General features: G+C 46.5%; 6 protein-coding genes across 6 annotated transcripts; 3 read left to right on the top strand and 3 right to left on the bottom strand.

Moving 5' to 3' along the window:
* Positions 1 to 396: 396 nt before the first annotated feature.
* Positions 397 to 2,800, bottom strand: FPSE_00823 (uncharacterized protein; the record flags this gene model as incomplete). Its single annotated transcript, XM_009253943.1, has 2 exons — positions 397 to 2,690; positions 2,749 to 2,800. 2 exons carry the CDS (start codon positions 2,798 to 2,800, stop codon positions 397 to 399), a joined length of 2,346 nt encoding a protein of 781 aa, XP_009252218.1.
* A 449-nt stretch (positions 2,801 to 3,249) lies between these two features.
* On the bottom strand, positions 3,250 to 4,656 carry FPSE_00822 (uncharacterized protein; the record flags this gene model as incomplete). The annotated part of the gene is made up of 4 exons (XM_009253942.1): positions 3,250 to 3,396; positions 3,447 to 4,162; positions 4,212 to 4,450; positions 4,517 to 4,656. 4 exons carry the CDS (start codon positions 4,654 to 4,656, stop codon positions 3,250 to 3,252), a joined length of 1,242 nt encoding a protein of 413 aa, XP_009252217.1.
* Positions 4,657 to 5,671: 1,015 nt separating this feature from the next.
* Positions 5,672 to 6,452, top strand: FPSE_00821 (uncharacterized protein; the record flags this gene model as incomplete). Its single annotated transcript, XM_009253941.1, has 3 exons — positions 5,672 to 5,956; positions 6,021 to 6,273; positions 6,331 to 6,452. The coding sequence occupies 3 exons, from the start codon at positions 5,672 to 5,674 to the stop codon at positions 6,450 to 6,452; spliced, it is 660 nt and encodes a 219-aa protein (XP_009252216.1).
* A 1,534-nt stretch (positions 6,453 to 7,986) lies between these two features.
* Positions 7,987 to 9,090, top strand: FPSE_00820 (uncharacterized protein; the record flags this gene model as incomplete). Its single annotated transcript, XM_009253940.1, has 3 exons — positions 7,987 to 8,272; positions 8,326 to 8,443; positions 8,496 to 9,090. 3 exons carry the CDS (start codon positions 7,987 to 7,989, stop codon positions 9,088 to 9,090), a joined length of 999 nt encoding a protein of 332 aa, XP_009252215.1.
* Positions 9,091 to 9,688: 598 nt separating this feature from the next.
* FPSE_00819 (uncharacterized protein) lies at positions 9,689 to 11,878 on the top strand (the record flags this gene model as incomplete). The annotated part of the gene is made up of 6 exons (XM_009253939.1): positions 9,689 to 9,981; positions 10,037 to 10,360; positions 10,409 to 10,583; positions 10,731 to 10,900; positions 10,960 to 11,186; positions 11,244 to 11,878. The coding sequence occupies 6 exons, from the start codon at positions 9,689 to 9,691 to the stop codon at positions 11,876 to 11,878; spliced, it is 1,824 nt and encodes a 607-aa protein (XP_009252214.1).
* A 146-nt stretch (positions 11,879 to 12,024) lies between these two features.
* FPSE_00818 (uncharacterized protein) lies at positions 12,025 to 13,341 on the bottom strand (the record flags this gene model as incomplete). The annotated part of the gene is made up of 4 exons (XM_009253938.1): positions 12,025 to 12,073; positions 12,177 to 12,309; positions 12,430 to 13,110; positions 13,299 to 13,341. 4 exons carry the CDS (start codon positions 13,339 to 13,341, stop codon positions 12,025 to 12,027), a joined length of 906 nt encoding a protein of 301 aa, XP_009252213.1.
* Positions 13,342 to 13,684: the final 343 nt, after the last annotated feature.

The following is a 13,684-nucleotide window of genomic DNA, read 5'->3' as shown; positions in this document are numbered from 1 at the left end:
ACCTGATGGCCTTCAATGTACCATAGTTTCGCTCTTTCCACTTCCATAGAGCTTTGTGTAAACACATGTACGTTGAAACGAATGAGTTTAGGAACGACAATTGCTGGCAGCGATTCAGCAAAACATCATGAAGTTATATTCTTTTAAAATTTCCAAAATATGCTGATCCCACACAAACCTGCGTTAATCCCATATGGACAGGAATGCCCGTTTTCCTGTGTTAAGTTCACAGAAACCAAGCATCGAACCTGCACCTGAATTACGTGTGGCTTTGATGTTTGAAGGCTCGTTAAGTATAGCTGTAGGCGTTTGCTTATGGTGGGCAAATTTGCTGCACATAATACAGGTGAAAAGTCCAAACTTGAGACCTGTACTTAAACATGTTTATTGAGAGACTTATGATGCTTCAATCTTGCGTCCCTTTCTGTCCACTCGATCATCACGAGGATCGAAACCTCCATTACCCCACAGAGCCCACTCGGGGGTTGGCGCCCCCATGTATTCCTCTGGGGTAAAGTTCCCAGCTCCACGCTCCTCGAGAAGTTCAAAGAACTTCTTGTAGTCGATCAAAGTGTGCCACTTTTCATCGACATAAAACCTCTCGCTAGCCAAGAGAATGCAGCAGCTGTGAGCGTGCTCGGCAGCGATGCCGTACTTTAGCCCCTTTTCCTTCAACCTCTTCTCGAGAGCCTTGACAAAGTCAACAACCTCCCAGTAAAAGGGAACGTTGGACATGCTCAGGCCAGCATTCGATGAAGTCGATGTGCCACAGTATGTGACGCCTTTGACTTCGACGAAGCATGGCAAGCCTTGTTCCACGAGTCGCGCATATCCTTCAGCCTCCTCCTCAACGTTGAAACCCTTGACGAGTGTCAATCGAAACACAGTTCGGTGGCTGAAGCGCTTTTCACGGAGAATGTCGAGGCAGCGGTTGAAGCGCTCCCAGAAGTCTCGGTGGAGAGGCCTGTCGATTCTTCGTAGTGATTCCTTATCAGCTGCATCGATAGATACGTAGAGCTGAGTTACAGCCTTGAGATCGGCGAGTTGATCAGGGTGTTGAGCATTACAGACAAGGAAGGAGGAAATACGTTCAGCATGTAGCATGCCAAGGAACTCGTTGATGTAGGGATAAAAGATGGGTTCTCCGACAAGCGACAGAGCGCAGTGTCTGATCTGCATAGCTTCAGCAAATCGCTCAGCTCGCACACCAGGCATACCACGCAGCATTTTGATCTTCTTGTAATGGTTTGTTTTAACGCCGTCAAAGATGAGATCGGGAGGATCCACAACCCATCGCCATGTTGTTCCAACTGGGTTTGTGCCGTGGCGCCAGCAAAAGACACACTTATTCGAGCAGGAGAGCGAAGGGGTTGTTTCCATACATTGATGACTTGCGATGCCGTAGAATGACCATTTATAACAGGAGCCTCGTCCACGGAGAGCCGATTTTGTCCATCGACATGTCTTGACTCCTGAGTGAGATCCGACAATGGCGTAACCTTGCTTGGTGAGTGCTTTGTATGTAGGCGATTCTTTGGCAACCATCTTCTTTGGTCCTTGAGGGACTGCCTTCTTTGTGGAAGATCCATAGTTGGTGAAATCAACAGCGAGAGGGGCTTTTTGAACGGTCGAGCCATCATCCTTTCGAATCATGCGCCCAAGATCCTCAACGTCGTCAAGATCCCTTCCACCCTTTGTCTTTTTGTCGGTAGCGTCGTCTTCAATGATAACCTCGCCATCATCTTCATCTTCGGCAATGTCCTCGACGTCACTTTCGTCAGCTGCTCCACTGCCAGGAAGCCCTTCTCCCAAGCTTCCGGTACGAGCGACATATTCGATGACTTCTTCGACACCCTGGGTCCATTCCTGCAGACGTTCTTCATGATCACTTTGCATATCGCCCATTCCAACAGGGTAAGCTCTCTTGCGACCGGTGAGCTTAGCCATCCACTTGTCGACCTCCTTGGCTTGGAAACAGAAACCGTCCGCTTCAGTAGGCCAATTCTCCTTGTCACCGAAACCGAAAACCGAGTAGCCTAGGATGCCGGATAGAGGCGCAGTATCAATTCGGAAGTCATGATGGGTCTCCTGGAGATGTTCGAGGAAGGTGTCGTTGATGGTATCGATATTGTAACTGGGGATCAGAAAGAGGTAGAAGAGGTCGGCATCACCATGCGCCTTGTAGGGAGTGAGGAAGTAATCATCGAAGTCAATCTCGGTAAGGTCTCGGGTTTCGGGTTTGAGGAATTGTCGACCTGACTGCTTGGAAAGCTCGTCTAACTTTCCTCCTAACTTCTCGACATATGCTTGCGCGATCTTGGCCGTCTTGGTCGTAACTGAACAAAAGAAGACAAGAGGTACGACAGGCCGACTAATGTCCTTTTCTTCCTCTGTTTTCTTTGATGGTTTTCTGGCTAAGCCACCCTTGATTCGTCGGGGTCCCTGAGATTTGGCATTCTTTTTCTCCTCGACGGGCTCGATGGTGGGGGTCTTTTCTTCGATTTCAACTTGTTCAACCTTGACTTCTTCGACTGCGACCTTTGGCTTCGCGGGTTCTTCGTAAGCCTTCTTGAAAGCGATTACTTCTGTCTTTTGTCCATTGAACTGGAAGTAAATTCGAATAGCGACGAGAATGATGCAAATGGTGAAGAGAATAGGCGTTCGGTGGAGGTGCCAGACATCGACCAATTCTATTAAGAGTCAGTCAGCAGCACGTTTTGCGACATGGGAATAACAATGAGAGTTTACCATCAACAAACGAGTCGAGGCGCGAAGGCGACGAGTGATTTGCCCAATCCATGGTGACGATCAGCCTTTAGCCAAACTGTCACTCAAGATTTTAACAAATGAATGAATGAGTGAGTTGGTTAAGAGCAAGCACACAATTAATTGATAAGATTTCATCCTGGAAAAATTGCCCCGCGCCTCCGCAATTAACATGGGCGAGAATTTTAGTGGAGCCTCGCACTACTTCATACAGTGCCCCTCGCCAATCGAGGGGCAGCCATTTGACAGTGGTTCAAGTAGTGGGATTAGTTAGTACTTGGTGAACGTAATAAAGATCATTAACAACCTAAGACAGTGGAAATCTAAATCTAAACAAAGCCATATATTCTCAAGAATTCGTTCTGTACATTTTTAACTCCAAGATAAATTCGCCTTGGTAAACCCCAGTAATATGCTCCTTTCCTCGACCTGTTTCTTCGAGCCTTCATATAAACTCACAGCTGGACCAGAGGAAGACATTCTCTAAACTCTTCTATCTGATCCTGCAGCCTGTGACTTCTCTCGCAGGTCTTTCAAACAAGGAGCATGGAACATTTCTCCTGTAATGGCAAGCTTAAGAGTTCTTGCCGCAACGACAACCCATAATATGACCACCGCGAGCGAGATGATCTGCCAGAAAGTTAGCATGTCTGCCGTAAGAAATAATCAAGTCACCTTACCATGGTAGCAACCTTGAAGAAATCGCTGTCAAGGTTCTCCGCCAGAGCATTGGAGCACGTTGCCAACACACCGAGTGGAAACGTGTAACCCCAAGCGCCCAAATTGCGTGGTACATTTGGCATCATGGCGATGCTGATAAGTGCGAAGGACAGCCACACAAGTGCAAACCCCCACATTACAATACCAAAGAAGACTCCGAGGACGTATAGCATCTCGCCAGCTCGCACAGCAACTTCACCAAAGGCATTGGTCTTGGGAACTACGTGCATGGCCACTTTTCCAAGCTGCTGAATCCCGAATCCTCCTTGTCCAAGCGGTCCTATTGGTAGGAAGACGCTGACAATAACTTCCTTGGGAGGGATGGAATGGATGGTTAGTCGATGGAAGTATAGCGCCAGAACAATAGCCGAGAACGATTCTCCGATTCCCCAAAGGACATAAGAGGCTATCACAGTCGTCAAAGCGTGATGGTGGTTAGGCAGCTCCTCTGCAACTATGCCGCCTGTTGCAGCTGCAACGACGGCCGGCACGATGGGGAGTAACAGAGCCGCGGTGATATTCTCGAGACCAGGACGATGGCGGTGCATGACGATAAAAGGCATGCTGACGCAGGTAGCGACGGAAACCCAAACGTCGAACCACCATAAGCTCCAGGCTAGATAGATAACCCAGTCACCCCAGTGCTTACAGCTGAACACCATCATATTTATGATAGCTACGAGACGTCAGCAACTATGAAGTTAGTGCTGCTGGAAGATACTTACTCGCAAGCCCCATGGGAAAACAGCCAAGGAACAAAGACTGGCCCGGATGTGAGATCATGGCAGACCAAATGGTTGGGTACAAGGTGTATCGAGCGATGGACAAGGCAGTAAAGACAGTGAAGAGAACGATATTAAGCCCAAAGAAGATGTACGATATATACTGAAGCCATATCGCATTGTATGGAAGGTTGTGCAACAGTATGGACACAATACCAGTGCCCATGTTGACTGCAAACCATCTTTGTAATTCGTGTTAGTAGCCCTTTTTTCGAGGGATTGGTTGTTGTATTAGAGACTGTACTTACGAAGGCGTGAAGTTGCGAATGACCCTCCTCCAACCGGTTTCCTCCTTACACGACAGGTTTGACTCGCATGGCTTCGGAGTAGAGCCGTTACATGCCGCCTGAACTGTGCCGGTCGAAGTTGTCGAGTTACAGTCAGGCATGATGAAGTGTGTGACGCGAACTGCTGATCGATGTGACTATCTGCCAGACGCTAACAAGGTTTAGAGGAATGTCTGTTTCAAGGGTTCAAATTGTAAGATGAAGTAGAGGTGACGTGAAACTTCAAACGTCGATATTTGTATAAGTAATCAATTATTTAATCAGCAGGATTGTATACTTAACATGAATGAAAGAATTGGTGGAATGATTAGAGAAGTCAAGGAAAAAGCTTTATTCATATTCTCTGACCAAATCATAACCTAAGTAAAGCCCGTGAGCGCCGTACCAGTCATGCATGGCTTAGTAGCGATTCTGTTAGCACCGAGATCCGCTAATCGCCTCCTCTGAATAATGCCAAGCTCCACATCGAACCTCAACCGGTAGTGGCTTGTGGGCGGCAGATAGTGGGTATACCGCTATGTGTACGTTCCAGGAGAATTGCGTGCTCAGAAGAAACTTCTCAATTCGAAATTTACATTAGTTTTTGAGCATAGAAGTCCGCATAAAAATCCTTGACCTTGACCCATCATAAGAACCAACTTCGTTGCATTCCTGGAAATCAAGAGACTGCAACCTCTTTTGTTGTAACGGCAACGCCGCCACGAGTCGTATACCGCAAGATACCTACTCAAGAACCTCGGGGGTTTTTAGCGTCGTTGCACCCAACCAAGACCCTGAGACCAGCTCACAGGACCAGGCTTGGATCGCCGACTCAAAGCTCGCCGACCCAAATCCAGCTCAGTCGGCCTGTGCCGCCCGTGAGATGATGTCGATAGTAATCCACGACCCACACCAAGATGCGGTGATACAATCTGTCGTCTTGTCAAAGCCCGGATCTGACCCATGGCAATCAAGCATGGACGGCCACAGACGTAGTGAACCCCCGCCCAGCGGTCTGATAGATAATAAGGAGTCGTGTTGTTTTCTTTCTTGCCAGATGCCTCTTAACCTTTGAATAATTCCAAGTGAGAGAAAATCAGTTGTTAGTACAAGCAAAGCATCCATCCTAAGCAAACCATGGCTATCGGCATCTTCTCCAACCCTGCGATCATCGACCACAGTGGGATTCCCCATGTCGGTCCCTGCCAGCGTAATCGATTTGACGAACTCGTAGTCCGCCTCAAAGATGCCCTTGGTCCATCATCAGGCTTGGCTTCGGAAGACGTGGACGTCGATTATCTTCAGCAACTGATGGAAGGCTATGATAGCTCTGATAACCAATGGAGTCGGTATGCCTTTGGCGACAGTAGCAGGGGCTATACCCGCAACCTCGTCGACGAGGGAAACGGCAAGAGTAATCTGGTAAGTGACCATCTAGGTTGACTTTAACCTGTGGAAATAGTAGCTGACGCCCTGCCTTGCATAGCTTGTCCTCGTTTGGTCTCCAGGAAAGGGGTCACCTATCCACGACCATGGAAAGGCGCACTGCTTGATGAAGATTCTCCGCGGCGACCTTACCGAGACTCGATACGCTTTCCCGGAAAACAACCAAGAGGAGGGGCCAATGAAGGCCATCGCCGAGACGATATACAAGTCGGGTGAGGTGGCATATATGTGTGATGACCTTGGTCTGCACCGTGTCTCGAATCGTGGCAGCGACTTTGCTGTCTCCCTTCATTGTAGGTAACGCCCCGGTCCACGACACTTGTCGCTATGACTGACATGCAACTTTGCAGTATACACTCCTCCAAACGTAGCCAAGAAAGGATGCCATATTTTTGATGAGAATACAGGACGAAGAAGCCATGTGCCTGGTTGCCACTACTACTCAGCATATGGGCGGCTGCTCAAAGAATAGTTGATGAGTGTACGGTTTGGATGGCGGAACATGTTATGAGAAATGACCTTGACTTGATGTTGTCTGCTGCTGGTTCATCCAGATTGTTTTTCAGTAACCAGGTAATGATAGTTGATATGGGGGAGAGCATCTTTGGTTAGCAGGCATTTGCGGCAATAGTACAGCGTTGTATAGCATAATCTAGAATGGACAGCCTTGAACTTGACAAGACCCGCATTCGTGAAAGAATGAATAATTAATAGGTAATAAATAATAGTGAACAGATCATTATGAAGGAGGAAAAGTAAATCGACTGACTGTCTGCTTGTTGTCGTCCTGTATTGCTCTCGCAATAGAATGAGCACGCAATCGACGCTTTGCCCCAGAATGGCAATCGGGTCTGAACTTGCCATACCGAGCCGTCCCGACAGCCGATTGCATCATTCGACAATGACTTCATGGCAAACAATTGTGTGATGAAAATAAGGAATCATCAATAAGTAAGGCATCTATAGTGTTAATCCAAGCATATAGTTATATCTGCGATTTGAAAGTGGTAGAAATGACTGATGTTCGCTTGTGCCGATAACCGAGTATTCTGGCGTGGTCAGATGGTGTGTAATTACCTTAGTAGGTATACAGTATGTAGTAGAATGTCGCTCAATGCGGTTCATAGACTTTGATCAACCAATCAAGGTACATCGTTTGAAAGATCAATCACTCGAAGTTCTATCTACTTGCCTCGAAGCTAAAGTTGGTTATTCATGTGAGCCTCCACTACCATTGGCCCCTTCAGCGGGCTTTTGCCATTCAGAACCCATGATACTGCTTACTGTAGAGTCTGTAGTGGCTGGCAAGCAGGACGTATTATTTTCTGCAGAATTTAGTAAAATGCTTTCTTATAATTCATGTCTGCGCCATAGTAAGTCTGTCCCACCGCTGTCTAATGATGATGCTCTAGAAAGGGGAGCTTGCTAATAGTCATTTATTATTCACTGCAACTTGGCAAACTATACCTTGATATAACTCGGACGCTAGTAGTTCGTGATACACCTTCCTAATTCTATATAAACGTCTAGGCTTTAAAGTTAATGTTATGTTTTACGCGATCTCAAAGCCATGAAATGTTCTGTGCTCAACCCCTTATCAACTTATGCGCCGTTATATTACTGGAGCGCTTCAGCAACAGCAAGGGTACACAGATCCAGATCCAGAGATCGACCATCAAACTATCAAGATATCCTCTTGTACAGGAGAGAAACTGATGCCAAAGGCACCATTTGTTCCAATCCCCAGATTGATCGTCGCCTTTACATGGAATCACATGCGATGAACCGGCGATAATATTAGGTTACAGTCTAAACACTGTCTTCTCATCACCTTGACTGCTTGGCACTTGTGCAGGGATCGATTTGCGAGGTACCTAGTGGACAGCTCGGTCGCTTGGTGGTTTTGATAGATAGCTGACCTACATAAATAAGAAGCTAGACCTTCGAAACTATACCTTCACTTGTGCAACACAAGCCTCTTGCCCCTAGCGATCAGTCGAGTCATAATGCGTGTCCTCGCTCTCTTGGCTGCTGCCCTTTCAGTGTCCCTTGTTGAGGCCGTTCCCGCTCATAAGCCTGCCCAAAAGGAGTATGTTGAGTATCTCATCTCAACGTTTAGTGACCCAACTCCAGAAGTCCAATGGCATCTTTCAGATGGAAAGTCAGCTTCAAGCTTTAATTTTTTGAACGGCGGCAAACCAGTCTTGACGAGTAACGTTGGTACCAAAGGCGTCAGGGATATCTTCCTCGCCACAAACAGCAAGCGTTCCGAATACTTTACCATTGCCACCGGTACGTTATCGGAACATGTAGATATATATTATTACTGACTGTTTTTGTAACAGACTTAGATATCAACGCTCAAGGGTTTTCTTGGGACTGGGCCACGCGGAATGGAAGTCGGGGTCTTGTTGTTTGGTCTTCGAAGGATCTTGTCAATTGGTCCAAGCCTTCACTAAGAATGTAAGTGATTGCCATCTCTTCTAAAGGCAGAAAGCATACTAACTTCCAATAGTATTGAGTCTCCCACTGCAGGGATGACATGGGCACCTTCTGTTGTATGGGATGATGCTACCAATCAATACTACGTCTTTTGGGCATCGCGACACTACGCGACTTCTGATACCCAGCACAAAGGCGAGGCAACTCTGGATAAGATTCGGTTTGCCACCACGAAAGACTTTGTCAAATTTAGCGCCCCTAAAGACTACCATGCTCCCGAGGGCACCGGCCTAATCGACCAGGAGTTCCAGTACCTCGGCAAGCCAGGCCATTTCGTTCGTTTTCTCAAGAACGAAACCGTCAACCAAGTATACCAAGAAAGCACAGCGACTGGTCTCTTTGGGACGTGGACTCGTGTACCAGGATATGTTCGACCTGAGTCACCGCTCGAAGGGCCTGGCTCATTCGCCGATCTTCGCACCCCCGGACTGTATCATCTACTCCTTGACGACTATACCCAGTATATTTCCTTCCAGACTTCTAACATTCTATCTCCAACTTGGGAGAAGTCGGACTTTCCCAACTTTCCCAGGGGCTTGAAGCATGGCTCTGTGACGCCTCTTACCAAAAAGGAGTACGATGCGGTTGTTGCAAAGTATGGAAAATAAGTGTCTTATCAGTCTAAGTACTATGGCTGAGGTCAGTGTTGGCCCATAGTGGGTGTCGCTTATAAAAGCTCATTTAGTTGGACAACGGACGGGCGTTCGTCTTGGCTGAAGGAACCTTGCTGTCGAACCACGGAACTATCTTCTTTTCAGGATGTTTTTGCTTTCAATACCGAAAAAAAATACAGTTTAGTAGTTCTGAGAATGTAGTCTCGAAACATGTTTCAGATTATTAATGCAATGTATCAGTCGATGCTCGTGAGTTCCAAAGGTGCTCTTGAATGGAATTCAACTAACCTGTACTACCTGCCGACGGGTATCAATGCCTAGAGCGTTGCAAACACAGAGCTAACTACGTTACTGGTGAACGACTGGACAAACAATATCTAAACATCGCTTGGGTCCAATAATAAATATAATTTCTATTTCTACCAATGCCTCTGAGAGATATGTAATATGCTGACCTTTTACCTCTATTGGTCTGTAGTACTGGCTGGTCAATAAATGCTTACGTTATCCGATAAATGCGGCGGTTTCCGACGGTGTGCGCGGTTTTCTCACTTTCATCAATTACATCACCTCGTTCGTAGACACTGTAAAAATGACCGGCAAAAGAACACAAGATAAAGACAATTCTTCGCGAGTGCCTGCATCTGGGCAGGATCTAACTGCACCGGCACAAGGAGACAATGAACCTGCCAAAAAGCGACGTCGTCGAATCCTCTCCTGCGATGCTTGTCGACGACTCAAGACGAGATGTGAAATTGAGTATGGCTCAGATACTTGCTCGAGGTGTCGAAACCTGAGAATTACCTGCTTGAAAAGCGATGATCTTGAGAAGCCGAATGGATCCAACGAGACCAATGCAAATACACAGCCAGATCTCGTGAAAAGGTCATTTCTTTCTTCTACTTCTGGAAATAAATATTGTTAATTAACCTTATGCCAGTCTTCATGAAAAGGTTATGAATCTTGAGAGCTCGATGCAGGAAATGAAAACCCAATTAGCAAAGCTCCAGTCCCAGCCCCAGAGAGAACCGATACAGCCACGAACAGAACAGCAAATTATCTCACTTGCCATATCATCCAATGATCGAGCCCTAGTTGAACAAGTCGAACCGGCGGACCAACACGTTCATGCTGCTCCTGCCGAAGTTATCAGAAGGGTGGCTTGTCAAGTAGTAGGGGACTATAGAAGAGCCTTCCATACCAAAGAAGACGTTGTGTCGATAGGGATGCTAAGCGCTGCAACTGCAGACTCTCTAGTCAAAGCGTGAGACCAAAACTTCGCTCGTTATTTATAATACTCACGCCGAAACAGCTTCATAAAACGGCGTCGACATGTCCTTTTCATAGACAGCGAGAGCGATTTGGTCACAAGAGGGACTTTGATCCAGACCTCACCATTTCTTCATGCTGTGTGCTGCACACATGAGATGAGATATACATACCGGAACCAACCGGATGCTTTGAAGCACAGGCAAGTGTACGAACACGTAAGAACTATGCTGGGTCAGGTGATGCTCGCAAGTCCCCTGCATTTGGAAGAGATAACTGGCGTTCTTATAAGCTCGCTCTTTTCAGGGTCACCATCTGTAAGATATCCATGTCTTATGTCAGGTTCTAGCTAACTGAGTGGTTAGTGCGAAGCGGAGTATGTTGATAGCTGGTTATTGAGTGGACATTGCGCCCAACAAGCCATGCTATGTATCCAGTTCTCAGACATCATCAAACGAAATAGTGCTGGTACTTCTACAATGATTGATCTTCGTTCGATACGACTTTGGGCCAACGTTTGCTTGGTGCACCTGCAGTGAGTTTACTTCGCGGCAGTATCTTGCCAACATGAAGATTCTAACCAAGCGAAAACAGTTGGTCGGCTACTACAGGAAGACCGTCGATCCTTCCAGGATCCTATTTCAGCCAATGCAGAAATATTCTCAACTTTGAGCAGACAACAATACGTGATGCTATGCTACTCGCTGAGATATCTCTATACTGCACACTCCAGAAGACCGGCTGCGGGAAGCCTGACTTCGCCAGTGATGGCAGCTGTGAAAAGTTCACTCCCTGGAACCATAAATGGGGATATCTTCTTGGTGAGTGCCCTGGTTCGATCTAATAAGAATGAGCACAAGTAGCTGACGTTTAAGCAGAACTCCCTACAGGTCTCATACTAAACCTTAGTTATTGGATTGCAAACATGATCTTGGCTAAAAGATCTCTGGATGAAATCGAAGCTCTCGCCCTCAGCGCTCCTACATCTGCTTCCCCACAGACACCCCATGGAAGCACAGCACAATTCCAAGCCATACCAACAAAAGACCTGCAAGACCGCGTATACGAGCTGAGCTTTCGAGTAACCCTGGCTTTCGTAAGGATTCCCAGCTCAAGCTCAGGAGACCTGCCCGAGTTTCATTCCTTGTGCGTTGCCTACTCCATGCTCATCTTATGTCAGTACGATGAGCTGCCATCTTCGATACCCCACACCGAACTCTTTTCTGTTTTGAGCGAAGTGAAGCGCCGCTGTAGTGAATCAAATTCATACTCTGTGGCAGTCGAGTTCAGTGCTGAGAGGGCTTTGGAGAGGCTTCGTGCAGATGCTCATCCTCTTACCACGGCAGAATCAATGGGACAACAAACACAGCTTAATGGCCCTCCGAACCAGTCTCAGAATTCTGGAATAAACAAGTCAAATGTGAACATCAATGAGGCCGGGCTCGATAATCTCGACTTTTTCTTCAACGGGGGCTACTTGGATATTCTGGATATTGACAACTTTCTTCTTTAATATGATCAATCAAGTGTATTCTTACACGGGTATATATTGTTCTGCTTCGTACTAATCAATCTAAATACATTCATCTCATCATCGCCCAAACCATTGCTTTATTCTCATAATCATAGGCGTCCAGTACAGCGTATCCAAACTATCTCTTAGATAATGATTAAACCCATATGTTGCCGCGTTGGCAAATCCGATAAACTGCGTTGAAGTATTCAACGCAGCAATGGTTGTCTCTGAAACCGGCGTTCCCAATGCTTCGAGTAGCCTGTTGACAAGCCCTGGTGTCCACAGAAGAACGTACATAAACGGGTAACCGTTTAGCAGCATCATCCTCTTGATTTCAACTTCAACATCGCGGGTTCCTCGACGCTGGGGAAATTCGCTGGCGTTGGTTTGTAAAACGTTGGTGTAAGGTTGTCGTGAAGAGTGTGGTTCTTGAAGAGGTTCAGTATTAGTAACTCTTGCATAAGCCAAATCTGATCCTCTCTTGGACGAGGTTGGTCTGTGACGGACCGGTCCTCCTATTTCTTCGCCATCGCTGGCTTTTTTCTCACCTTGAGTTTCCAATCCTGCATCTTGAATCTCTTCGATTTTGTCGCGCTGCAATGTGTTCCAAAAACTTCTCCTTTGGTCAAACATAGTTGGCGAATTGGGTAAGATATTCGGTTCGAAGGTCCCAAAAGTATCGAGTTCTAGAGTGTCTTCTCTCATAACCCGAAAGCCCATCTCTTTTGAGCCTTTGGAGAATACACTGTTGGTGTTATGCGTCGAGAATGAAATAGTTTGCCGCGTCTTTTTGTTTCTAGGGCCGAGGTGTCGTCGTAAGTATATCCAGATGTAGATGTATATGATGATAGTTGTGAAAATGATAAAGAAGCGCCAGCCATGTGTCATTCCATATCGTAAGTCGGATCGAGTCGATGATATCCAGCACCAATTGCCCCCAACAGGCTCCATCTCACCCATGATGGTCGGGATGAGACTTGTGATCAGTGGCATGGTCCATATTGCACCACAAATTAACGTTTTTCTCGTTTTCGACGTAGTTGGGATATACATGTGGCGAGTGACTGTGAGTAAAGTTGTCACAGATATTGCAAGTACGGAAAAGTCAGATGCTGATACTGAGAGTTGACCGATGAACCCGTTGACAACGCATGGGGTTCCTGCTTTGAGCTGCCCAGTCTTGATAAAGATAATCCCAGATACTGAGTTGTTGAGGGTATTTGTGAATTCTATGAAAAGGTTAGTCTTATCTTGTCTAGATAATGAAATGGTTCACATGCCAGCAACCATCAGATTCAACACAAGCACGTGGCGGAAATTCTGAAGATGTCGACGATATATGGCAAAAGACACCAAAACACAGGTTGTCGCTACGCATGATAACAGGCTCCCCGCCAAGGTGACAGATGAAATTAACCTGTCGACCTTTTCTGCCATAGTGGCCAGCTTTCGAAGTTCATAATAAGGACTCTTGATAAGACAGACAAACAAAGTTTGAAAGGAAAGGGTCGAACGAGTGTCTAGTTATATTCCCGTATTAGTCTTCGTTTATTTATCCACAATGTAACCAGGGTGAGACCGGGGAGCCCAGTCCCCGAGTCCTTTACTATGGGACCGGTTTCGGTATCCCCATTTGATTAAGGTTTTTCTTCTTCGCCATAGGGAACGAGTGATAGTTAGATGATGTCAAAGGGATTATCATTTCTTCACAAACGTTGACTTGTTCAGAGGTGAAACCCGTAATGCCTAACTTGATACCAAGAGCTTTTCAGTGAGGTCGAGGATCCAGTCAGTTTGCGTTCT

Source organism: Fusarium pseudograminearum, chromosome 4 (genome assembly GCF_000303195.2).
Source record: "Fusarium pseudograminearum CS3096 chromosome 4, whole genome shotgun sequence".
In the NCBI taxonomy this organism is placed as follows: domain Eukaryota; kingdom Fungi; phylum Ascomycota; class Sordariomycetes; order Hypocreales; family Nectriaceae; genus Fusarium; species Fusarium pseudograminearum.
Note: the sequence above shows the minus strand (reverse complement) of the source record. Positions and strands in the feature narration are given on the sequence as shown.